The 25,609-nt window shown below is 35.8% G+C and overlaps 7 protein-coding genes across 14 annotated transcripts; all 7 read right to left on the bottom strand.

Annotated features, from left to right (window-relative positions):
* Window positions 1-1,447: 1,447 nt before the first annotated feature.
* LOC106306021 (phosphatidylinositol 4-kinase gamma 7) lies at window positions 1,448-4,550 on the bottom strand. The gene is made up of 2 exons (XM_013742472.1): window positions 4,308-4,550; window positions 1,448-3,973 (listed from the first exon to the last, which is right to left on the bottom strand). Exon 2 carries the CDS (start codon window positions 3,723-3,725, stop codon window positions 1,782-1,784), a length of 1,944 nt encoding a protein of 647 aa, XP_013597926.1. The 5' UTR covers window positions 3,726-3,973; window positions 4,308-4,550; the 3' UTR covers window positions 1,448-1,781.
* A 1,767-nt stretch (window positions 4,551-6,317) lies between these two features.
* On the bottom strand, window positions 6,318-8,491 carry LOC106301523 (pentatricopeptide repeat-containing protein At2g03880, mitochondrial). Its single transcript, XM_013737940.1, has one exon. The coding sequence runs from the start codon at window positions 8,419-8,421 to the stop codon at window positions 6,529-6,531; it is 1,893 nt and encodes a 630-aa protein (XP_013593394.1). The 5' UTR covers window positions 8,422-8,491; the 3' UTR covers window positions 6,318-6,528.
* A 92-nt stretch (window positions 8,492-8,583) lies between these two features.
* LOC106301524 (sm-like protein LSM7) lies at window positions 8,584-10,258 on the bottom strand. The gene is made up of 6 exons (XM_013737941.1): window positions 10,083-10,258; window positions 9,859-9,892; window positions 9,711-9,792; window positions 9,553-9,624; window positions 8,960-9,012; window positions 8,584-8,815 (listed from the first exon to the last, which is right to left on the bottom strand). Exons 2-6 carry the CDS (start codon window positions 9,859-9,861, stop codon window positions 8,726-8,728), a joined length of 300 nt encoding a protein of 99 aa, XP_013593395.1. The 5' UTR covers window positions 9,862-9,892; window positions 10,083-10,258; the 3' UTR covers window positions 8,584-8,725.
* Window positions 10,259-11,214: 956 nt separating this feature from the next.
* LOC106305109 (probable root meristem growth factor 8) lies at window positions 11,215-12,500 on the bottom strand. The gene is made up of 4 exons (XM_013741486.1): window positions 12,205-12,500; window positions 12,010-12,083; window positions 11,859-11,919; window positions 11,215-11,642 (listed from the first exon to the last, which is right to left on the bottom strand). The coding sequence occupies exons 1-4, from the start codon at window positions 12,311-12,313 to the stop codon at window positions 11,512-11,514; spliced, it is 375 nt and encodes a 124-aa protein (XP_013596940.1). The 5' UTR covers window positions 12,314-12,500; the 3' UTR covers window positions 11,215-11,511.
* Window positions 12,501-14,056: 1,556 nt separating this feature from the next.
* LOC106307093 lies at window positions 14,057-17,626 on the bottom strand. Of its 8 annotated transcripts, none has more exons than XM_013743953.1 (6): window positions 17,285-17,626; window positions 16,851-16,906; window positions 15,843-15,928; window positions 14,911-15,722; window positions 14,534-14,835; window positions 14,057-14,444 (listed from the first exon to the last, which is right to left on the bottom strand). In XM_013743953.1, the coding sequence occupies exons 3-6, from the start codon at window positions 15,850-15,852 to the stop codon at window positions 14,342-14,344; spliced, it is 1,227 nt and encodes a 408-aa protein (XP_013599407.1). In that variant the 5' UTR covers window positions 15,853-15,928; window positions 16,851-16,906; window positions 17,285-17,626; the 3' UTR covers window positions 14,057-14,341. The 8 variants fall into 8 exon arrangements, with proteins under 8 accessions (XP_013599407.1, XP_013599406.1, XP_013599408.1 ...); XM_013743952.1 differs by having other exon boundaries at window positions 16,851-16,901; XM_013743954.1 differs by lacking the exon at window positions 17,285-17,626 and adding an exon at window positions 16,978-17,022 and having other exon boundaries at window positions 16,851-16,901.
* A 2,995-nt stretch (window positions 17,627-20,621) lies between these two features.
* On the bottom strand, window positions 20,622-21,930 carry LOC106303097 (putative nuclease HARBI1). The gene has a single exon (XM_013739456.1). It carries the CDS (start codon window positions 21,870-21,872, stop codon window positions 20,622-20,624), a length of 1,251 nt encoding a protein of 416 aa, XP_013594910.1. The 5' UTR covers window positions 21,873-21,930.
* A 469-nt stretch (window positions 21,931-22,399) lies between these two features.
* On the bottom strand, window positions 22,400-23,197 carry LOC106303096 (glutathione S-transferase T3-like). The gene has a single exon (XM_013739455.1). The coding sequence runs from the start codon at window positions 23,195-23,197 to the stop codon at window positions 22,400-22,402; it is 798 nt and encodes a 265-aa protein (XP_013594909.1).
* Window positions 23,198-25,609: the final 2,412 nt, after the last annotated feature.

Raw genomic sequence — 25,609 nt, 5'->3', positions numbered from 1 at the left:
GAATTACGATAGAGTCACCTCTCTTTGTCGATCGATTATTTGTCAGTGGCCAAGTGTTGTTATCATTCACATCAAATCATACACCGAACGAAGACCAAGTTGTATGATGATAACTCATATCCACAGCCAACGAAAAAAAGCATCAAAGTATCTTACGTCAATTTTTTTTAATTGTATTGATAGGGGAAATGTTAACCTTTTAAGACATTTTCCATCGCTTTATATATGAAACTTCACTACAAAAGATTCAGGAGACTGTTTACCCACGGAACAAGAAATCTAGCATATATAAATGGTCAAAATTATTATAGATACTCGAATTTCTTTGTATATGAATATGATAATCGTGAACTATAGAAAATTCATATTAGTAGTAAAGTTGGGTTAATCGAGAAAGAGAGATACAATTTCACCATTAATTACAAACTAGTAACTTTGGTTTTGCATAGAACAAGTCAAATCTCCTCTTAAGGATTGATTGGTCTTATATAGAAAGACGGTCCTTTAAACGATACAGAGTATAGATAAAAGAGAGAAGTTAATGATGAGAAAGGAACTGCCAATACATTCAAAAGCACTATGTATATAAGATGACCAGACAATACAAGGTAACATAGAAGATTTGTCGAATGCTAAAACATTAAAAGTTGTTCAATGAGAAAATTAAAGGAAAACCCCTCATACATCATCAGTCATCACACTTCTAAAAGGAAAACAAATGGTGAACTCACAAATAGTTTCTAGTTAGTGTAGTAATCGATCATATGAAATGTATTTGTAAACTAAACAAATACCCAAATATGAACATCCCCCTCCCCCCGATCAAAACGATGTACAGTATGCATTCACTTTCTTATGTATATAGTAATGATTTTGCATGGTTTTTCTCCCTTGTAATTTGAATCCAATAGTATGAAAATTACTTTAACATTATAATCATCAAAGAAGTATATCATAGATATGAACTTTAAAAATATGTAAATAGTATATTGGCTCTTGATAGTACATATGAAAAGTACAACGTAAGAAAGTGGAATGTCACAACGTTAGTTTGATGGACAAAGGGTCACAAACAGGGTCCCACTTCATATATACAAGCTTTGGTAACCTGAAGGGATAAATGGATAATGGAAAATATGGGTCGATGATTATGATTGCCCATTTCGCTTTCTTCGCAGCTGTCTTCATACGTACCGAAGCATCCCTGGGACCATCACGCTTACGCTTTACCACTTTCTCTTGTCTCTCTCTCTCTATCACTTGTCAAACCTCATAGATTGAGCTCAAACTAGTTAGGCTATTATGAACGCTGAAACCAATAAAGACTTCTAACATTTCACGTTCTATCATAGTTCAACTATTGTCCTGCTATATTCCACCTTCTTGTTTCTACCATGTAGTTAAACTTGTAGTTGATGCCTCTCATATAACAGAATCATTTAGTAACGATCAAAACCAACAAAGACTAATATTATTTATAAGACAAGGCCAAGCCACAAGTACATAACAAAGGATAGAAAGAAAAAAGAACAAGAGAAAGGCGATACAGGGGCAAGAAAAACAAACAAACAAAGAGAAAGGTAGAAAGCAAATATTTACAAAAAGGGTGAAAAGATCATAAAAACAACCAAACCCCCCCTCTTTCACCTTGCTGCTTGTGTCATAAGCCAAACCTTCCAAACGTAACTTTTTTATGTTTACTACTACCATAGAACGACGACAAGAAGACTCCTCCAGTTTCATACTGCAGATCCTGCCTCTCTCCTACTATATATGGTTTCTCAAAACTGGCATGAAGTGCCAAGTCTCTGCCTCTTGCTCAACGTTGCCGTTTTGCGTTTCGCAAAAGCCGGTCCAAGCAACTCCTGGAACCTCTCCAAGAACAGAACCCACTCGTCTTCTTTCATGTCTGCTACTTTCACAAAACTTGCGCTCGCTTGAAGCTGTTCGTTTGCGCTTTTGTGACCAGACGATGTGTTCTCTGATTTGCCTCTCGTTAAAGGCTTTGTGTTGTTTTTCCTTCCCGTGTCGCTAAGATGTGTGTTCTTCATCGATGTAGAAAGCTTTGAAAGAACTGTAGAACTAAAAAAGCTGTCTTTCAATGTGATCATCGGGACAGCGTTTTCAGTAATGTCCTCTACTTCGTCTTCATCTTCCTCTTCTTCCTCCTTGATGCTTTCTTCAAGCTTCCCTAGTGAAGAACGTCCGTTTGAAAAAGGGTTCTTAGTGAAGTAGTCATCGTTTAGTTGCATCTTGGAGCCGTAGACTGATTCTAACTCATCACAGTCTAGATCAAACTGAAACTCTGCCTCTCCTATCACATCCGACCTTGGAGAGAACACATCTCGTTCAGTGACTGATCTCTTGGCTTCAATACACACAACCTCGAGCTCACTCGGCTCCTCTTCTTCCGCTCGAAACTCTCTCGTCATCATCTCACCAATCTCCGCAAGACACAGCCCATAAGAAGCAGCTTCTTTAAGGAAAACAGTGCAGAGAACAAGTACCCTCAGACAAGCTTCTCTAATCATCGGAAGCTCTCTCTTAAGCATCTCACAGTCCTTCACCGGATCAAGCTTCTGTATATACTCAATCTCTTCATCAGAGAAAGGTATAGACGCCTGAGGCCAATGAATCCACTCGAAATAAGGATCCTCAAGCGTCTCCGGCAAGCAGAGACCATGATCAATCGGGATAAGCTCAACTTCCCCAAACGTCCCGACCTTCTTCACCAAGAGGTTCCCACCGTGACGGTCCGTGTTGAAGATCCTCACGTCCAGTATCCCAATCCTGTGCACTGAAGCCACAGGGAAGCTCGAAGTGCCGTGATCGCTAGCGTCGAAGTCATGAGCCACAAACTTCTGGAAAGAAGCAATCTTACTACTCACAAGCTTCTTCTCCCTCATAGCCTTGTTCCCCTTCACACCGTCGTTGACATTGAACACAGAGTGAGTTATCTTCACAAGAGCAGTTGGAGGGACGTTAGCAAAGCGGTTATAATCAAGAAGGTAAGCTGCAACTTCTCTGAACCCCGTTTCACCGACACGCACCGAAGACTTTAAGCCAGGCTGTCCGAGAGCTTTCCCAACGAACCCTTTTGGGTTGTTGGGAGCAAAGGGCTCTTCATCAGTTGGTTTGACAATGGCTACGCTATCACCCTTCTTGTTCCGGAAATAGTAAGCTCCTCCAAGCCCGCTGTGAACAGGGAGAGGATCAACGCCGAGCTTCATGGCTTTGACAATGTCTTTCACCATTTGTTTCACAACGGAGAAGCACTCTGACTGGCCGAGGATCTCTATAGGACCGCTTCTGTCTTTCTGCTGGAGATCTCTCCCGGTGGGTGAGAGGCAAGGAGTGGAGGAGCTTCTGTGCATGAAGTTGCGTTTCAGGAGGAGAGGAGAGTCGTTCCTCACGGCGCTGAGATCGTTTGTGAGGACCATGTCTCCGTAGGTCAAAGAGCTCTCTTCGGTGGGGAAGTTGAGAGCAATCTGAAGCCTCCTCTTCACTGTGTGGACGTTGTCGCTGCGGTCCAGCTCCATCCCTAGAACACAGCCAGTTTCGGTTTGGACGAAAACTCTTCTCCCAGAGGACTGTCTCTGTAGCTTCTGCTGCTGCTGATGATGTTTATGCTGATTCCCTTCCATCTTGTTACCCCCAGTGAGGGGAGTCTTGAAGACCGCCACTGCCATTTGTGTCTGCACAGGACTGTCTAGGTTCCGAGACATGAAACAAAAGGAGAAGCCGAAGAGAGAACTCCAAGACCAGTGCCTTTGTCTGAAACCAACACAAACCGAACACAGCAGAAGCAGATAACAACACCTAAACCGATCATGAAACGGTAGACGACCCGAAGCTTTTCTCTATGGAACAGGAGCTAGTTATCACTAAAAGTCTGGAGCTTTGAGAAAGAATGATGATCCAAATCGTTACATCAGGTAAGCCATATGTTATTTGATCGACTGTGAGAAGATATCTACAAAAAAGATCACACCTTTATATGTCACCAATCTATATCAGATCTGTATAAAACGATCTCAAATCTCTAGACATCACTCCAAAGATTAGATCATGATCCAAGAAAGCTTACACAAATCATATAACACAACAAAAGCGATCTTACAGCTTTAAATAGATTCCACAAAGATAATAACTTTTAAGAACACATCAGTTCAGAGATCAGATCTTGATCTACGAAAGTTTACACAAATCATATAACACAACAAAGCAAAAAACTTTATGTGTAAGCAAAATCAATGAGCTTTGAATATATAACGGTAATCAAACATGTATACAAGAAGAAAACTCACAAAGATCTGAAGAATAGAGACGAAACAGTGGCAATAATGAAGAATAAGTCAGTTCGAAGGCATCATCCTCATCGTCATCTCTGAGAAACACATGGAGGAATAGGAGGAGAATCCTTCGAAGAGGGTTCAATGGAGGCAAGGAAGCAAAGAATCAAACTCAAGTGAGAAACACTGATCCCTGTGTGTGTTTGGGGCTGTCTCCTTTTGCTTGGGTTTCAACTCTGTGAAGACGAACGCTTTTTAACTCTGATCTCCACTCTGGTTAAATCGCTTAACCATGGTAATATGTTTTACTAACCTATTTATTAGGGGATTGATCACAAATCTATCTTACTCACACGTCATTATTCTATTTTAATCCTCATTATTACTTTAGTTCAATTTTTCTGACATTTTTGTTTTATTTATTATGAATTTGGTGTTGCCGTAGTTTTTACTTATTTCTTTGTTTTTAGAGTATTATTATTTTGTTTTCTTAGCAAGTCCTCCAAATTATTTTGTACCTACAATTTTTTTGCTAAACCTATGATGGAATTTAAATTTAAATGTGAACTTAAGTGTAAAACTCATTTTTATATGCTAGTTATTGCTTGATATGATTGATAGATAATCATAATAAACATTTTTAAATTTTTATTTTATAGTGTTGAAATTAATTAAAATTTATTTGGAATAAGAGTACACAAACTTCAAGATTACAAAACGATGCGAAAATAAATTAATTATTTGTCTGTAATTTTCTTAGTACTCCATTGATCACTATTGAAAGACGTGCGATCCACCAGTAAAGAGTTCAAATGAAATTATATACTGTATACTTCAAAAGAAGAAGAACAAAATTTTAAAACGAAAAATAACTAATTATAAGTTCAACAAAAAAAATTACGATAGAGAAACATTAAAGTGAAGGTAAAATAGTAAACCAGAAGATTCATCATCGTCTCCATCTTTTTAGAAGAGTCTAGAAAAGGCATAGAGAGCCGTCCGATTGTAGATTCTTATGGAATCTTAACCGTCCGATGTGGGAAGGTATGTATGTGTTCAGTCAGTTCAAGGATGAGAATGCCGACGTGGTGTAACAGCGACATGGAGGACCTACGAAACTGGGCCTCATAAGTTCCAAAGCCTATAATAACAGTGCAGTAAAAATTAGGTACAAGTGGAAGTAATTAAAAGCAAGTTCATATTTTACAAATTGTATATTGTCAAAGCTTTTAAAACAATCCAAAAGAGATAGGATTTTAAGATTTTTATCTTTGCATTTAAAAGACTCACCAAACTAATTTGATACTATGAAGAACATTCCACTTTATTTGAGTAAATTTAATTAATTAAGATAAACATTGTTTAGGGGGTAAATAAGATAATATAACAAATTACTGACAAATTGAACTAACAATGAATTTGCATATTTAGCTGAATAATTATCAAAAGTTGCTTTAAAACAATTAAAAATGAAGAATCAGCTAGTGGCAACTGAAAAGTAATTAACAAGCAAGTTCGTATTTTACAAATGATCACATCTGTATACACTTAATTTCTCATAAACTTTTGATATTATCTAACAGAGATTTTTGATATAAAAAAAAAATCTAACAGAGATATGATTTAAAGACTTTAGTCTTAACAAATACAGCACCAAAATATTTTGAGAAAACTTTTATAAATCATATTTTAAAATATGAATTAACGAATATAAAAATTATTTTGGATAGAATACTTTTATAAACCAATTAGCAATGGATTTTCATATTTCAAATGTTCAAAATCATTACCAACTTATTTATGAGTTCCATTAGGTCTCATATGAGTAAAGCCAGTACAATGGCACTTTTAAGTACACATGAAAGTAATAGTGAATCATAATAATAATAGACAATGAGATTAGACAACTTTGGACATAAAAATCTTGTCTCCATGATGCAACATTTAGCTTTGAACACTTTTGACTATTTTAATGATTTTGTATTTTAGAAAAATAAAAAATAATAAAGAGAGATTAAGCATATATTATAAAGACATGGCATGATCCAAAACCCATGTGCAGTAGTAGTGTCTTCCCATTAACTCGACTCATATTCATGTGAAATAATTCCCAAATACAAAAATACCAAAAAATTGTATTAGTTCCAAAAATCTGTAATCAAATTGATGAATATGAATATATGATTCATTAATCAACTTACACTCTATTACATTGTTACATAAAGCCATCCGATTGTCACCAGTAGTCGCCACATGAGCATTTTCCATCTTCAAAATGATGGTAACGTATTGGATCTCTTATAACCACACTGCGGTTCTCTAGCTTTGAAGCGAGCTTGAAGAACACATGACAGTCCCCACATATTCTCAGATTCTTTCTAATCCTAATCACTTTCCCTAAAGGCAACGTCATCAATCCAAAGGCCAAAGCCAGTTTCTCACTGTGATGTCTAAGAGAATCCTCCATCTGTTCTCCTTCAAGATCCTGTAACACAAAGTTTGTCTCAGGGACATAACCAATGCCAATCATTCTATCAATCAATTGCTTCAGCTTCTCCTTGACTTCAACTATCAAAGGGTGAGATTCGTCTCCGATGATGAAAGCATGAATCTTTTTGTTTACTTCAATCCAGCTACATCCAGGTTCTTTCTTGATTCCTCTGTCTCTCATCCGTGTCCTGATCTCTTCAACACTGTCCCACTTCTGAGAGTTTGCGTATATGTTAGACAACACCGTGTAAGTCCCCGCGTCGTCTGGATCGAGTTCTATGACCTTTTTAGCTGCGTATTCGGCTAGCACCATGTTCCCCTGAACCCTACAAGCACCAAGAAGTGTTCTCCACGTCACAGCATCCGGCTCACACTCCATTTCATTCAACAACTTCACTGCATCTTCTAGCTTCCCAGCTTTTCCCAACAGATCAATCATGCAACCGTAATGTTCCCTCACTGGAACGATTCCGTAAAGCTTCTTCATCGATCTGAAGTAGTACCAACCATCTTCAAGTAGTCCCGCGTGGCTGCAAGCAAAGAGAACCCCAACGATGGTAATGTAATTCGGCTTGGTCCCAGAAGCTTTCATGGACTCAAACACCTTCAGCGCCTCTTGACTATAACCATTCTGCGCCAGCCCTGATATCATTGTGCTCCATGTAATCACATCCCTCTCCTTCATCCCGTTGAACACGCGGCGAGCATCCTCCAAGCTCCCACACTTGCAATACATGTCAACAAGCGCGTTGTTGAGTATCAAGTCTTGGTCGTACTTCACTATATGAACATGAGCTTGCATCCCAAGCTCCAACAGAGTCAAACCAGTACAAGCCCTCAAGACGCTAGTCAACGTAGCCTGCTCAGCGGTGAAGCCAGCTATCTTCATCCTCTTGAAAAGCTTCAAAGCTTCGTCATTTTTACTGTTCTGAGCAAACCCACCAATGATGGAGTTCCAAACAATGGCATCACCAGTAACCATCTCGTCGAAAACCGAAAGCGCGTCCTCAGGCTCACCGAGCTTAGCAAAGACATCAATCAAAGCACTCCTAACGAAAACATCAGACTCAAGGCCTTCCTTGATGATCCCACAATGAAGCATTCTCACATCAGACATCTCCTTGCAGGATCTCAACACAGAGGAGTAAGTATACACGTTTGGTCTCACACCTTCTCTCAGCATCGAAACCAAAAGCTCCAAAGCCTTTTGCTGCTGTTTGCTCCTGGAGTAAGCAGAGATCATAGTAGTCCAAGAAACAACGTTTCTCAGAGGCATTTCGTCGAACACGTTGTGAGCATCAGTCAAAAGATTGAACTTTACATACATATTGATTAGAACATTAGCAAGAAAGAGCATTGGCTGGCGCCCATTGAAGTATAAGTGACGACGAACGAGGTTTCCTTCGTGAACAGCTCTATGAGACATGCAGCATTTGATGAGCTCAGAGTAAGTTGCAGAGTCTGCCCAAAGACCATGACTTTGCAACGTATCCATCGCTCTCAGAGCTTTGGGAAGGTCTCTTTGGTAACAGAACCTGGTGAACTCATTGAGAAGAAGGGTTTGGTCGGTGGAGCTGTAAGAACACAGTGACGTCAGGACAGGTCGAAGGAGTTTGAGCTTTGTCGTTAATGACTTCATCTTGTCCAAAGACACTTCAAAAAAGCTCTAATCGCAGTATAATGTTGAATTTGAAGGCATATGATGTGTTGAGTTTGGTCGGAAAAGTTACTTGGTTTTATTACAGCAACTGGATTCAAGTTTGGTCGGAAAAGTTATAACAAAGACACGAAGAAGAGCCTATGATGTTCCAAAATAAGTATATAAATAATAAAACATCTGTTTCCAACGTTATGGTAGATACTCAGATGCATAACTCTCTAAATTCCAAGTTAAAGTAGTAGAGAGAGAGAGAGAGGGGCATAATGTTTTTGGGAGAAACTCTTTAGACAGCTTCTGGTTGATTGAAAGGGTTAGCGATTTCTTCAGTTCCATCAGTTGGTGAGACTAGCATCACTGCAGTTCCGCGGCAGACCTAAAACCAGGAACAAACAACGCACAGTGGTTGAGAATCTAATGGGTTTACCGTTTAACTACTAACAATGTTACCAGAAGTTACATTATAGGATTGCACTTATAACTGTAAAAAAAAGGAAGAAGAGAAAATGGGGTGTCATACAATTAAACCGAGGCGTCTTGTCTGGTCAGTGGTCTTCAAAGGATCATCATGATCTGGTCAAACATCAGACAGGAGTCACAATTTTGTTTACGGATCATGCAAATCAACAACAGCTCTAGTTTCATATATGAAAAAGACTTAAATTTTATATCACAGCAAACATGATTAAGCAACTTCCAGCATATACGATCAAGATTTATATCACTTCCAGTGGTAAAGATACACTTAAAACATAGAGACATCTTTGTGCAGGAGCAGAGTAAAGTGAAACAAATGAGGCACAGGAGAGACTCATCATAACAATAACAGTATAATCATGGAGACCAAACAACAACAGAACGTAGCTTTTGGTTTCAAGACATACTTCTGTCCCAATTATACCACAGCAAACATGATTAGGAGGAGATTAAAAAAAACAAAAAAAATTATATGAAATTATTGTATGCAGGAAGAGTAAAGAGAATCAAATCAGATACAAAGACTCTCTTGTTTATTGGCGGGTTTAACTGTGGTTGAACATGGATCTACACGACCTAAACTAGTCATCTCATGTTGTAAAGGTACATAAAAATGGGAGGAAAAAGAAGAGACACCTCGTACAGACTCTAGAGCCCCATCAAGAACAAGGTTGAGCAACTGATCGTAGCCCTTGAGAGTTCCAGTGACTGCACACAAAAATAACCAAACCTATCAAATCCCAAATGCAATAAACTTTGCAGAATCTAATATAAATAACTCTCGTCTTAACTACCTTGTCTACCACCGGTGAGCTTAACTTGAACACCCTTGTCAACGAACTTGGCCAAATCCAACACCGTTTCCTTTCTTCCTGACTAAAAAAAAACAGAGTGAATTGACTCAAATCATCATAACAAAGATGAGACTACTTTATAGCTTACCATGGTAGAGCAGAGTGTGTTCCACAGAAGTTACCTGAAACAAAAAAACAAGTTGATTCAGAATACACTAAAGCCTTATACTTTGTGAAGCATTTCATCCGCTCAAAAATTAGGGTTCGCAATTCCAATTAAAAACTAGGGGTATGCAAAGATGCTTTTTAAGAAAATCAATGAGCTTCACAAAGCAAACAAACGTTGCTTTTCACCATTGAAGAGAGACTCACCGGAGAAACGAAGATCTCTGAAGAAAACTTTGGCGGCGAAGGGACGATGATGTTAATTGTGAAAGTCGGGGAATCTATAGTAACTATAAGAAAAAGGACTCTGGTTTAAATCTCTTAACCATAATTTAAAGATTGGTTTCTCCAGCACGATTTCGGTTCGCGTTTTCTTAACCGGATTGGGTATCTCTATAAATTAATTTTGATTTTTGTGATCCAAGTTTAGTATTGGCTTAACTGATTAAGTACATGAGGTATTAGATATCTTGTAAGAAAATACAACAACACAAAGTAATATATACATAACCTTTTTGCTTTCTGCTAAGAATGTGAATATCATTAAGTGAATAATGAACAAATGATACAAGTGTTAACTTGGATCTCATTCTGTTTATGAAGCTCAATGGTAGTGCCCAAAAAAAAGCTAAAACACACACTTAGGAACCAATGTTACAGATTCTAGTTCTGCTTAAACACTTTCCGTCTGCTTAAACATATGTTACATATTCTAGTTCTGAGTTTCTCAAAGGCGCCTTAACCAAGCAAAGCAACCGACTGGAAGCATAATTTGTATACTGTGTTTGCTGAATTGTTCCATGTCTTGCAATTTTGTATAATCACGGCTTTAATTATGTGAATCGCAATGGAAGCATATAATGTGTTTGCTGAATTGTTCCATGTCTTGCAATTTTTTTTTCTTGGAACACTATCTTGCAATCGTCTTCTAAATTGTTTATAAATTTTGAAATCGTCCAAATGTTTGGTTCTCGTACTTAAATCCACATGAAAGTGGTGATTTGCAGCAACCGGCTGTTAAAAAAAAACAAGCAAATAAAGCAATTTTATATGATTGGGTTCGTATGCAGATTCGACGTACGTATAGATTTACCTGTATAGGAGTTACATTCATACAATACTCAGAACCCAACATGTTTTGGTTAGAGAATAGCTGGTTACTAACATTGTCCTTAACATGACATCCCCTAGTACGATACCATTGGCATTCATCTTCTTTGAAGACCAATCTACGAACCCATCCCCAGTAATCCTCCTACCTAAACTCATGAACTTCTCTTATCTTTGGTCATATCCTCCATAATCCATATAATTAACTCAGTTAAAAATGGAATTCAAACATCGTGTTTCTCTTGCAATATAACATAAAAAAATACAACCAAACCAGCCATCATGTTACAGTGCGTGAAACGAAGAGCAGGTAAGCTCAAACCCCAAACCAGAGACTTAGGGTTTTGCTTAATTCTTGTCGGCCATTACCATAATATTAAAAGAATTAACACGAACACATTCCGTTAATTACAATAATATCGCCAAAACTTCTTATACCAACCACTTATTAGCCATCCATCCTAACTTATCTTAGTTAATTGATTAATCTGCTTAAACTAATAGTTGTATTGAACCCAAAAAAAAATCATGGACGTAGAGACTTGTTGTGAACTGGCCGTCTTCTTCTAAACCTTGGATAATCCATCGATAGATATTTCGATAGAGCTTTCTCCTCTTCTTCTTCACCTAATCTCTTCTCTTCATTCTTAGATTTTCCTGAGATTAAAATATATACAAGATTTCAAAACCAACTTCCTAGTTCGAATATTTCAAAGAGTTGCCTAATAATATTTTAAGTTTTTTTTCTTTTATAATTCTTTAGCTAGATGCTCCTGCAAACTAAAAAAAAAAAAAATCTGAAGAAGAGAGGAAAAATATTGGTAACTTAACATTTTATACTGACATGGTCAAAGATTCACATGTTTGACTTACCAGAAGAAGAAGTGACTCGAGGTTGTTCGCTTGAACTTTCCTGAGCACCTGACTTCATCACCTATTATTTTGCAAAATGGTAATTAGAGATGGCAGGTATAAGATTTGATTAGAAACTTTCCATATATAAACAGATGCACTAATCTCTTACATTTTCATGTTCACTGGAGATGATCATTAGTTTCCGTAGCGGCGCCATTCCAATAACAATCCTTTCGCTTACACCTGTTGAATCATTATAGCTTAAGTTAGTTAACACAATCGCTTACACCTCATGATCAGCCCCAGCCATTCCTTAATATTCAAAACATTGTGGTTTATAAAAAAAAAAAAAAAACTTAGTTACCTTGGCTAGGAGATGAGAAGCGAGGATGGAGTTGTAGAGAACATGTTGGAGTTATAAGCAATAAAAAGGCCAATGCACAAAACAAGAAGGTGACTCTAATTAGCTTCATTGTCTTCAAGTGATTTTAGCTATGAGAAGTTTTTCGTTTGTGCTATTTTTGTTTTTGGTTCTTCTCCTCTTCTTTTATATCAAAGAAAATGAACTTACACATATGTATGTCTATCTACATACCACTATGTTATATAGTATAGTATATTAATGTGTGTATTTGAGATAGAGAGAGCACGAAACACAAAAGTGAGAGTTTCAAAACAAGTTGAAGAAACTATTTTATTAAAAAAATCAAAAAGTTTATTATGTCAAGGTTTAAAAAGGGGTTCACGCCATTGAGGCTCGTTCTCGGGGTTGTCTGTATTGAGACAAGCACAAGTTTGGCATCATACTTCATCAAACCCAATTTGTCGAGTCTTCGCCTTTCTGTCTTTTTTTGTCTCTTTACTCGCACATATCCCCCAAGTTCTATATCTAATTATCTACCATTGTCCATTTACCTTTTTCATACTATATATTATCATATTATACGTATATTTGTTTAGAAAGAGCTTATAGTGAAGCATCGTTTGGAACCTTTCATTATTCATATGTACATTATTTTCATGTATTGTTTTCCAAAATTGGTTCAACTATATATGTCGAAGCTCGCGGTGATCAACTGATCATTCCCTATTGAAATGCTAGATGACTCTTGCAATCTAGTATCCCAATCAGTTGAAAAAACCACGAAAGTTAACAATATTAAATCAACGTTAAAATGTGTGATTGTGTATATATATTATTAGTGTATGCGTGCTTCTCTTTGCGAGTAGGTTATAAACAAAGTTGTTGAGAATATCACATCATATTTGCCAATGCCCTTTGCTCGTTGTCACACTTTCTTGACATTCACTCGCCTAAGTTACTTATTTGAAAGAACTACCCAAATGAGGTTAAGATGAGAACATCACTTTCCAGTTTGTTGCAAAACACCTTTGGTAGCATCATTGATCTTATCACGTTTTGAAAGAGTACTAACTCAAAACACTAGTCACTTACAATTAATATATGAATGTGTTTGGACCAAAAACTTGTAAATCAATTTGGCTCTGTCCGTACCGTATCAAGGTTTTTTATGTTTTGAACAAAATAATCAAATATCAGATACGTTTCGATTTTTATATGGAGCAAAATAGGTCATATACTCATAGCTAGAATAGAATAGGCCACGCAAATCCTGTTAAGTTTTTGTTTTTGATTTTGTGATTAACAATGAGCTGGCTAGCATGACTACCTACAAAGTTGAGCTTGCATTTTTATAATGTTAAAGGTTAGATTGGCATTATATTCCATCATGACATCTCTAATCACAATCATTGACCTCGTGCAAGTACTACAACATTATAAATAACTTGACCAACGGGTGAATGACCCATTAATTCAAATTCGGCTAAATAAACAATAATTTAGATTAAAAAGAAAACAGGTAGAATTAATCAACAAATATAGGTTGATGACTAGTATGTCAAATAAATGGTAGAATAATGAATTAACGTAATAATACAAATACTTACATTTTCAAAACATGAATGGTTGGTATGTCATTACTAAATAGAATAGCAACAACACATCAACACAATGGTCTGGAAATCGCCGAGAATCGAGACAAATATCTCGGAAACATGGAAATTAAATTGACCCAAGTCGCTGATTACGTTTGACCAAAGGCCACTGCAAGTCTGCAACAAGTTGTAATACTTTTCTAGTTTTCTTTAAATAAACCACTCAAGGATCAAGGTGAAACCAAAGAGCACGTACATACAAGAATGAAAATGAAGTTATAATAATAAACTCATCGGTTACATAACACCGACCATGTTGCATCTTTAACCAATCTCAAAAGCCCCTAGCTGTTAATACTACTACCAAAATGCCAATTACACACACCATGTCATAACTATAAACCACCCAAAAAAAAAAAAGGGAAAAAATATTTACTTCGGCATTTAAAATATAAAACATCCCTTTTAAAGAAAAATACTGTAAAATCTCATATCTCCTTCCTCCTCTGTGCTTCAAAGTGAGAAGCTTTTGAACTAGTTGATCAAGAGGATCTACAGCAAAGAAGAATCTGTCTCCATCCTTTGTGTCTCCTCTTCTCTGGTTTGGCCATTCTTACAGGACTACTATTCCATTCTGACTGTAATCTGCACATTAAAACCATCAAATTCAGACAAAAATTTCTCTTTGGAAATTTGCATCAAAGTTTGATGAAGAGTCATATATGTATTATTACACTGGGAAAGCAAATGATCTTCCACTGGTTGTGCTTGCATCAGAACGAACAGAGAGGCTTCCAGAGAATGCAATAGGTCCTGTGTACGTTATATGACCTGAGATTGAAACTGCTTCTGCTGCTGAGAAACTTGTCTCTCCAAATCCGCTAGAGATAAGTTTGTTGTCTTCCAAAGTATCTCCCACTAACAAGTTTGGTTGCTGATTGTCGTTGAAAGTTTTGTTTGGCTCTTGAGAGATTGTTGTAGGAACAGAGGAAAGCTTCTCCTCCTCTGCTTCTTTTGGCTCATGTTTTTCCTTCTCCTGCAAGTAACACACATCAGCAAGTTACAAACTTATAGATTGAAAAATTTGGAACTTCATTTGATTGTATATTACCTGAAGCTGAGGTGGAGATTGTTCTTCACATTTATCACTACTGATGTTGTTAAGAGGTTTTGGTTCATCTGCTTCCCATGACAGAATGTCTCCCAAAGTTTTAGATTCCTTTGGAACATTAGTCTCCAATGTAGCCACTTCAATTCCATGAGAGTCCTTGGCCTCTCTTGTCACAATCAAATGATCTTGATTGCAACTGCTAGAAGAACCTTCAGCATCAGCAAAGTCTTCTCTTGAAGCTTCTTCAACATCTTGGTTTGTTTTAGGATCATTACAAAGCTCAGAATCATCATCAACCTTACCGTTTCCGTCTTCTTCTAAGGACTTAGTTGTTTCTATCCCTTTATCTGCTTTCATCAAATCCTCTGACTCACACTGGTTTGAGTCTGAGCTGCATTTCACTGAGCCTTTCTCACCGAATAAGAACTTCTCCTGGACCGGCACGCCTTCATCAACACATATGTCCTTCACGACATGGTAGTAAGTGTTCTCGTTGTAACAAACCACAATCTCAGGCAAGTCACAGGCCGTAACGTTCTTGTCCATAAAAAACACCGGATCAACTGTCTCAGGAGAACCACTTTTAGCATCTATATTATTCTTTCCAGCCTCATTAGAATCTTTTCCATCATTCTCTTTATCCCATTCGTCGCCGGTTCTTGTATCATAGAACAACTCGGGCACATTGCTACCGTTCTTCCCATTTTCTTGGATCTTTAGCTCTGCATCTTCCCACTTCTCTTCAGGACATTGATGAGGCTTAGACTCATCTTTGCAGCTCTCTACCGAGTTTCCAACCACATGATCATTATCTGAAAATTAATAAAACATGCAACTACCATCATAACATCTTTAAGAGCTACAAAGAAGAAAGCAGTCTAAAATTCAATAACTAAAAAATATTTGAAAGCTAAAAAAAAGACTTTTGTTACCTGCTCTCATGGTTTGTTAATCTTGCAGACAGAGAAGTCAATACACCAGAGCTATATCTTCACGCACCAGTCAAAAAAACACTAATCTACATGTCCAAGGGCAAATAGAGAACAACAATGAGGAGAAGACAAGTATAAGGAAACTTCATTCTAGAGAATGGAATCCGTTAAAGTTTAATTTAATATATCTATCTGTTTCTCTCAAAGTAGGATACAGACGCAACCTCCATATGACTTATAGATACAATAGTTGTTCAACGGAAGCAATGGGCCAGGAAGATTGTGACAGAAACAAAACTAATCTTTGAGGAGAAACTATTCTATGGATACTCACATGTGAAAGATTCTTTTTCATTTATTCTTTCCACAAGTCCAAAGAAAACTCATCATGAGGTCTAAGCAAACAGATAATAAAAACAGCAAAAAGAAGATGCAATCAACCACTACCATGACCACTTTCCCCAACTTTTTTCAAATGTGGAGAAAAAGACATTTAGATAAAAGCTGTAACCCCAATAATACTAAGCAAGAAAGTTTCAAAAAACAAGCTTATTCTGAATAACTTGTGACAATTGTAATAAGATCTATAGCAATCAATTATATATATAGCTTCTATAAGTGTGGCTAGGTGTTGCAAACTACAAAGAATGAAGAATCTTTTGCAGTCATATAAAAGAAGAAAAGAGACAAAAAGGATAAAGCTTTAAACTTTATTTTTGCAAAGCTTTTGTTCAAAACAAATCAATCAGTCTCATTTTTTTTTCACAGGAATATCAATAAACAATTGGAATTTTGCAGGACAGAAGGATCTAGAACTCAGAATCCCAGAAAAAAAAGTATCAAAAATTATATAAGGCCTAATAAAAACAAAAGGGTATGTAGAACTAGTGGAATATATACAGATCTAATAACTAGAATCCAAATGAAAAGCCTTGCATGAATCAAAGATTAAGACTTTTTAAGAAGAATCTTGAAAGTAGATAACTACAACAAATAAAAAAAGCTTACTTGATCAGCAGATACAGAGAGAATCAACCTTCTTCAGCCATTAACTTCAACCTAAACTTAACAATAAAAACAGAACAGAATTAAAAAAACCATGGATCAAACACCCTACTAGGTTGAAGAAGACAACCTAGGATCACTTGTAAGAAAAATCCAAGCTTTGGATAAGAAAAGCCACATACTTTGAAGCTGTTGAAAAATCACTGTCTCTGCTATTAATTTGAAACACAGAGAGATATAACCAAAAGAGTAGAGCCAATCTCTCTTTCTTCTTTATTGCAATTTGGTTTCGGCATTAAATTACAAACATTTAATGCCACCATTTTTTAGAAGTGTTAATACCATTTTATTTATTTTTATGTTTTAAATGACGCAAAAAAAAGAAAAAAATATTTGTAGGATTAAGAGATTCTAAAGGAGAAGAAAAATGAACTTACCAATACTCTCAAAATCTCTTCACTTTCCTGGGAAAAATGGAAACTTCTCTTCATAAACATGAGATCATCAGCAGATAGCATTCGAAACACCCTTTGGCTCTGTTTAACTCTCTGTTCCAGTGTGTTTGAACTTTGAACTAAAACTGGAAAGATGAAAACTTTATTTTCTCGGAGAAAGTGAAAAAGATAGGATTTTGATGTATTTTCCAGGAAAATAAATTTTCCAGGAAAATAAGCAGGCGGTTCAAAAGGGGAGAAACAAATAAAAGCTTTAGAGAAATAGGATCTGTGAAACTGCACGAGAGAGTATTTATCTCTAGCGGATTTGACTTTTTATTTTGAGGGATTCAGTTTATAAAAAACAAACTTTGGGGGTTTATAATGAAAACAAATAAAAAGTCAACTATCTGCCAAAGGATTTGGGCGAGGCGGTTTGCATTTTTGTCCCTTGTCCAATCTTTATTTTGTTATCTTTCTCTTTTTTCCCTTTTATTTAGTTTTTGCATTTAATTTAATTTTCCTTTTTGTTTAATTTAAACAAATTTCTAAGTTTTGTCATAATTAAAAGTTGGCTAATTTTTTTTAATGCCAGTTGGCTGATTTTCCTTCTTTACTTTAATTTGTTACGTATATGGTGGTGGTTCATATAGTATCCATGAAAATGATATAGACGTGAGTTCTAAGTCACAACAATCTTTAGTTTCATATATTTCTTGTTTGTTCCCAACTCTGCTCCACATATTTCTTATGATTTCATATAACAAACAACAAACATTATAATAACTCTTTTATAATCATATCCTCAAAAATGTTTTGCAAAAGAAATGAAAATAAGAAAATCACATCCATAAAGGAAATACTTTGTATCGCATAATAACCAAAATATTAGTTTACAAAATGATATAATACCCAAAATATTTGTAAAGCTCTTTTAGTCCAATTGCTTGATTACAGATTTATTAGTGCCAGAAAATGAATTATATGAATTAATGAAGAAAAAATTTATAAATATTTACGGCATTGTGAAATGAGTACTGTCAAGTGCAGACAATATAAAACGGTTTAGAATGATATAGTAAAACATAAATTCTCATAATGTAATATAGAATTGTCAGTTATAATATTTTATAATATTTTTATAATTTATAATAACATAATTATAGAATATAAAAATGCAAATAAAGATTAAAAACAACTTGTCTTATTGCTTTAGAAAATAACTAAAAATTAAAGTTTTTTTAAATAATGTTCTAAACTCGTAAGCTATCTCTTTGTACATATATTTGGATAATTTTCTAATTTTATTAGGTAATATATATTTAGATAACTTTTAAATATTCTATCTAATCCTATTTTTTTAGAAACCATGATTCGATACGATTACAAAACTTGGGACTCATACTTGAGTCAACAGTAATCATTCAACGTTACTAAAACAAAACAAAAACGTTACTAAGAACAAAAAGAAAGAAAATCTTTGAAGGAGTTGGAATGACATAAAGATATTAAGCTAATAAAATAGTTTTTTTTAATTATGTAAACCGAGGCATTGTAGTAGATTAACATTGTCACGGTACGTCGCGTTACACCCGAAAACTAGTTGGTAGTGTTTAAACTATTGTTTTGATTTAGGGATCGGTAAATAAAGAATGGTGATCCTAGAAGGTGAACAACCACTTATTACATGACACGTGTACAGAAATAGTACTTGTGCAGCTAAACTAAAAAAAGAAGAAGTAGCAATTGAGGAATGAAACAGAAAGCCTATTTCGTCGTTATGTTATGTCGAGTAGAAAAAGTCGGAACAAAAAAAATATATTAAAAGGACAAAGCTCTGCGTACGTGGTTGTGTTTTGTAATAAAAAATGGTCCAGCTAATGAGTACCGTACGATGGCAGCGGGTGTCTGCTTGTTATGAACTGTTCCTACTTAAATCGACGGCTATATTTAGTTGGCTACGTTGGACCTACGTTTTCATCTCCAATTAATGTGTTGTAAATATAAAACAAATACTACAGCCTTTTAGTTGTCATCGATTCTTAGTATATCATTAAATATTCATTTATTTTGATAGTTAAATATGTCCATGTATGGCCACTGTTGATTTCTTCGAAGGACTCATGACTCCGTTTCTTCTGTTACAAATATAGGGAGCAATATGTCTATATTAATAAAATAGATGGTTATAGTAGCAAATTTCACATCGGAAGTGCACATATACTTAAAGTAATATACTCCCTCCGTTTTTTAATATAATTCCTTTTAAAATTATACACATAAATTAAGAAAATCACTAATTTTTTATATTTTCTAAACAAAAACATCATTAATTATTTACCTAACCACAAATCAACCGTGTATATTGTCATTTGTCATATAACATTAAATGTTAATAAATTTTACATAGAAAACCGAAAACGTCATATAATTTGAAACATAAAAATTTCTCTAAAACGACTTATATTAAAAAAACGGAGGGAGTATCAAACATATATGTTAGTAATAAAACATATATGTTAATTTATATACGTGTTAATAAAAACATATATGTTAATTTATTTACTGCTTAAAACATATATGTTAATTTATTTACTGCTTACTCGTTTCATATTGATAGCTTATGTATTTTAATTACCTAAAATAACCTAGTATATTTTTCATAGAAATAACATATGTATTACTTATTTAAATCATTTTTAAAGAAGGAAAATGTATCTACTATAATCTATTTTATTTTAGAAATAGCTAGAATAACTCGACGCAAATTTGTTACTTAAAATAATCTAATAACCATTTCACTATCTCAACATTATTCTATCTGAGTACAATATGGATATCTACCAAGAACAACATTTTTTGTCTATTCACGCCGAGATCCAACCGATTAAATTTCTAGGGACTGTGTGCCAAAAAGATGTGATTGCTGGTAAGAGGAATTAGTTACACATGTCGCCTGACCACATGGATGGATAATCTAAGTGTGAGATTTCGAACTCGGGTCTCTTAGGCCATCAGCATTGCAAGATACATGCTTGCATATCTTAGGATATATTTAATAATATAATTAGATTAAGAAGTTTTGGCAAGATACATGCTTAAAAGTAGGGATTATTGGTAGAAGTTTGTAGAGGTTCTTACCCCAAATTTTTTTTTTTTTTATTGAGAATGGATTAATAGGATTTTATACTAAAACTTATAACATTAAACATAAGAACATTACAAAAGTTTGAAAAAATTAGAAAAGTAAAAAATAAATTACAAAAGTTAAAAAAAATTACAAAAACATAAAATAAAAGCATAATTTTTATTTAATAGATAGAAACTTAAAAATGAGATTTTACCCAAACTTATCCCATATATGTTCGATCAAATCATGTTTCAATTGTTGATGGACTGGTCTACCCCGAACTCTTGCTCGACGATCAAGTGAACTGAAAAGCTCAGTAGGTTCCTTAACGAGAAAAGAAATATCTGCATCTTGAAACGTCTCATCTTGATCGTCTGTACGTCGTTCATCTTCTACAATCATATTATGGAGTATGATACATGCTCTCATAACATTAGATATCATGGATTTTTTCCATATTCTTGCTGGATTTTTAATAACGGCGAATCTAGCTTGGAGGACTCCAAAGGCACGCTCAACGTCTTTTCGGACAGCTTCTTGGGTTTCAGCAAATAGTGAATGCTTTGGACCCTGTGGTAGTCGGATAGATTTTATAAAAGTCGTCCATTCCGGATAAATACCATCAGTGAGATAGTAGGCCAAATCGTACTCCCTTCCGTTCACATGGAAGTTGACTTCCGGAGCAACTCCGTTAATAATGTCATCAAAAACAGGTGATCGATCTAGAATATTAAGATCGTTCATCGTACCTGGAGCTCCGAAAAATGCATGCCATATCCAGAGGTCATAAGAAGCTACGGCCTCGAGGACAATCGTTGGTTTATCGGTTCCTCGTGAGTACATACCTTGCCAAGCGGTAGGGCAATTCTTCCACTCCCAGTGCATACAGTCGATGCTTCCAATCATCCCGGGAAATCCACGTTCTTCTCCCTTATGTAGTAGTCTTTCAAGATCCTCCGATGTTGGACGTCTTAGATATTCATGGCCAAACAAGTTGATAATTGCGGCGGAAAATCGATGCAAGCAATTCCGAGCTGTTGTTTCACCAAGTCGGACATATTCGTCGACTGTATCGGCCCCACCACCATAAGCCAATAGACGAATTGCAGCCGTGCATTTTTGGAGTGGTGATAGACTTTGCCTTCCGACTGCATCTTCTGTTGGAGCAAAATACTCAACTTCCGTAGAGAGACGGTCGACAATACGCAAGAATAAGGGTTTACTCATTCGAAAGCGCCGTCGGAATATATTGGGAGGGTATGTAGGAGTTTCCGAGAAATAATCATTCCATAGCTGCCGGTCGCCTTCTTCCCGGTTTCTCTCGATAAATATACGTTTTTTTCGCTCTTTCGGTTCCGGAATATTAGCAGGGAAGTCATCAAATTCTTGAAAGAGATGTGAATATTCATCATCATCATCATCATCTTTTTGATGGTAATGGTAATGAGATAAAGATGCCATATTTTTATTCACAAAAAAACTGGTATTGAGATTGAGTAGAAGAGATTGTTGAGTATAAGAGATTTTTGATTAATATGTATAATGTTCGAACCATTCTCATATTTATAGAGAATGATATATCATCTCGTGTTGTGTTTATTGTTGACATATACATCTTGTGAAACAATAGTGACTAATGTTTTGTATCTTTGTGGTCACGGGAAAGTGAGTATGAGTCTGTTGTTTTGTATCTTTTGTGGTCACGGGAAAGTGAGTCTGAACATATAGCATTCATGGGAAATCAACAAAGTCTGAACATAACAAATATTACAAACATGTCAAGTTTTAATACCTGCAAAAAACAATACGAAGTATTAATCATCAATAGCAGTTATGATTTTTAAAACAAGAGAAGCAAATGACAAAGATTAATTCAAACAATGAAGCAAAACAAATATATTGATTCAAACATTGTAGCAACGAAGCAAAAGACATAGATTAATTCATTATAACAAGAGACATTTTTTAAAACAAGAGGCGATTTAATCTCAGTACAACAACTTTAGTAAGTTATTCTTTACAACTTCTTCAGCCTCTTTCAGTGGTTCTTTTTTGGCTAAAAGAGTGTCTAGAATAGCTAGCTTAGACAGTCTCTCCTTCCTGTCCAAATCATCCTTCTTCATCTCCCAATCTTCCCTCTTCATCTCCATGATGGTCGCATAATCAGCCACTGACTTTCCTTTTGCAGTGTTCCTTTTAGCCTTAGCCGCCTTTACACCTTCAGGCCGGACCTCATCATCAGCAGCAGTGGTGTTTGTACTTTGGCTCGGGGTGTCACATTCTTTTCGCTTTGAAGAACCAGTCGGTTTAGGAGTGTTCAGACTTAGCCACTTCTGTTCAAACCGCAGAATACACCACGCATGCTCAAGAGTAAATTTCTTCTTGTGATCAGCGAAGTAGATCTCGTGCGCCATCTTGAGAACATCGTGATCACTCTGACCAGAGCTGATCTGTCTCTCTGCTGCTGCATATGCAGCACAGAACTTGTTGGTGAAATCGTTTATCTTGTGCCACCTCTGTTTTATATTCAGATGCTCTCTTCGGTCACCACTCTGTTTTGCATGTGGAGATGCAGCATAATATTCACCTACTCGGGACCAGAAGGTCCCTAACTTCTGTGAATTTCCTACCACCGAATCCTTAGACGTGTTTATCCAAGCGCTGATGATAACCTCGTCATCAGCTGGTGTCCACTTCTTTCTGTCCTTAGAGGTCAATGGTGTCGCGGTTTCTTGTGAACTAAAAGGAGGGATATCAGCCTGTTGTGACTCTCCAAAGTGGACCATCTCACATACGAGACCAACCTGTTGGTGAAATCATCATTACAACCTTACCTACCAATGATCTAAAGTAAACTGAATTCCTCATAAAATCCTCATAAAATTTCATTTCACCATGAAGATACATATTTCTATTATAATGTTCGACTACAGCTTAAGACAATCCGAAATACGACAAAACAACTATACAAATGACTTATGATGAACACATAACCGAATTCAAATTACCAACTCAACACATAAACCAACTCAAGGTCTCGTCTGTAATCCCTAAACTTTGAAATACATTTACTAAACGAATTCACATTACAGTCACCTCATTACACCGAATTCAAATGACAAGGAAGCACCAATCATACAATTACACCGCGAAAGGAGAACAAATAAAGAAGACGTACCTGGTTTTGATGTGAATCGGAGGAGAAGCTATGAATCAGAGGAGAACCTATGAATCGGAGGAGAAGCTTTGTGTCGGAGGAGAAGCCGTTGAATCGGATGAGAAGCCTTTGAATCCGACGAGAAGTCTTTCAATCAGAGGAGAAGGCGTTGAATCGGAGGAGAAGGCTTCCAATCGGAGGAGAACACTTTGAATTGGAGGAGAAGCTTTCGATTGAGAGCGGAGGTGAAGTTTTTGATGTGAGAGCAGAGACACACCGCTGCTCACCTAGTCGCCGTCGATAACGAGAGAGAAAGGGGAGACGAGAAGAATGAAGTCGAGACCGATCTGGAACTTTCCTCTACCCTCTCCGGTCTTCCTATCCCCTCTCGCCACGTATGCCCAAGGACGCGTTAATTTTGTTAACAAAACTTCTAATTTTGTTAACGTCCCTCTTTTAATTGGGTTTATTTGATTTAATTTTGAACCCAATATTAACAAGATACGTGAGAAGATACAGCGATGCTGATGGCCTTAAGAACTAAGGTTGAAACCCACATTTTTATTTTTTTTCAGTTATCTTATAGTGTGTTTTAAAATCTTAAGAATTTTGAATCTCTTATTTTCAACAAAAAAAAGATAAACAAAATATTTAACCCAAGTCTCGAACGTCTTTCAATCAAACATTCCTTTTACCAAATTGTGTGCTGGTTAGCTCACTATAAAAAATCAGTAGTTTTTGTCGATTCCATATCATAATAATCAGTTACTTTTGCCTTATTATCAGTTCATATGTATTTTTTATAAAAAAATCTGATGTTTAGAACCATGATTACCTCGATAGTTTTCTCACATTTGTTAGTTACTTTCTGGTGATCACTTGTCTGAAAGCATTTCTTCATTCGTTCGGTTTATGATATGTTGTTGTTCACACAATATCCACTCAAACTGGAGTTGAAATGGTTTCGAAAATTTCTAAAATAAAATAAGGGAAAATAATACTAAGTGCATGCATTAGATCATGTCATATTTTCTATAAAATGCGCAGAAGTCACGTTATCTTCAGTTCCCCTTATTATACGTGATTTAGTTTTTTTTTTTTTAACTTATCAGATTTTTATAAACCTTTTCTTAAACTGATTTTTTTTTATAGACTTATTTTTGTAACACCTTTTTGAATGGATAATTTACAAGTTCTTATTCCAAACCTATACACAAAAACAAGCAGCTCAAATTTAAGAATATGAACTATATGATGAAATAACATTATTGAACACAAAAAGAAAAGCAGCACAGTGACCCGCTATCTGTTCTTCACATCACCAAATGATAATTTCTCATTCTCTTCGAGGAAATGAGGAAAAAGAAAAAGCACTAACGGAAGTGCGAAAACGACCAATCTACTAAGCGTTCAGTGTAGATCACTTGGTGTTAAATAACATGTTTATTTTGTTTAATACATTTGCTTTGAACTTAAAGAAAATAATCTAAAGAAAGCTTTAGGTGTATTTCAATGGTAACTTGGTTGAAAATAATCTAAACCCATCAAATGATAGATTTGTTATAAAAGTAATGGAAAAGTCTATCTTTATTCATAACATAAATGTTTCTTATATAGGAAATTACACCGTCATAGATAAATGGAAAGATTACAAATCATAATCTCTTGGTTATGAGCCATCTACAATCTGGTTCATAACACTCCCCCTTGGATGCCATAACCATTTAGAGCTTGTAATGTGCTTTAATGTTGCCTCATTAAAACCTAACCAGGAAAACCCAATTGGGACAAAATCATGGTGAAGAAAAAAGAGTACAACACACATTACTCCTTCTGATTTGGACATTACTGAAGGTCCCTTGGACCTCTCCAATTTTATGCAATCCGTGGGTGATGAAGATCTTGGGCAGAATATGCTTCGTCCTCGAACATGATATTTGGTTCTTCTTTACCATCGGCCATCAAGGGACCTCTCCAATTTTATGCAATCCGTGGGTGATGAAGATCTTGGGCAGAATATGCTTCGTCCTCGAACATGATA

Source organism: Brassica oleracea, chromosome C7, assembly GCF_000695525.1.
Source record: "Brassica oleracea var. oleracea cultivar TO1000 chromosome C7, BOL, whole genome shotgun sequence".
Classification (NCBI taxonomy): Eukaryota; Viridiplantae; Streptophyta; class Magnoliopsida; order Brassicales; family Brassicaceae; genus Brassica; species Brassica oleracea.
Note: the sequence above shows the minus strand (reverse complement) of the source record. Positions and strands in the feature narration are given on the sequence as shown.

Bases quoted from the DNA above. Each gene is read 5' to 3' on its own strand.
- LOC106303096 (XM_013739455.1), bottom strand. From the start codon at position 23,197: ATGGTCCACTTTGGAGAGTCACAACAGGCTGATATCCCTCCTTTTAGT.
- LOC106306021 (XM_013742472.1), bottom strand. From the start codon at position 3,725: ATGTCTCGGAACCTAGACAGTCCTGTGCAGACACAAATGGCAGTGGCG.
- LOC106301523 (XM_013737940.1), bottom strand. From the start codon at position 8,421: ATGAAGTCATTAACGACAAAGCTCAAACTCCTTCGACCTGTCCTGACG.
- LOC106303097 (XM_013739456.1), bottom strand. From the start codon at position 21,872: ATGGCATCTTTATCTCATTACCATTACCATCAAAAAGATGATGATGAT.
- LOC106301524 (XM_013737941.1), bottom strand. The intron at 9,625-9,710 runs GTAGTTAAGACG...TTTTGTGTGCAG, and splicing joins GCTCACCGGTGGTAGACAAG to TCACTGGAACTCTCAAGGGC. The intron at 8,816-8,959 runs GTATGACACCCC...TCCTGGTTTTAG, and splicing joins CAAGACGCCTCGGTTTAATT to GTCTGCCGCGGAACTGCAGT.
- LOC106305109 (XM_013741486.1), bottom strand. From the start codon at position 12,313: ATGAAGCTAATTAGAGTCACCTTCTTGTTTTGTGCATTGGCCTTTTTA. The intron at 11,920-12,009 runs GTAAGAGATTAG...GCAAAATAATAG, and splicing joins TCTCCAGTGAACATGAAAAT to GTGATGAAGTCAGGTGCTCA. The intron at 11,643-11,858 runs GTAAGTCAAACA...TTTTAATCTCAG, and splicing joins TCGAGTCACTTCTTCTTCTG to GAAAATCTAAGAATGAAGAG.
- LOC106307093 (XM_013743953.1), bottom strand. The intron at 14,836-14,910 runs GTAATATACAAT...TGTTACTTGCAG, and splicing joins AATCTCCACCTCAGCTTCAG to GAGAAGGAAAAACATGAGCC. The intron at 14,445-14,533 runs GTAATAATACAT...TTTAATGTGCAG, and splicing joins AGATCATTTGCTTTCCCAGT to ATTACAGTCAGAATGGAATA.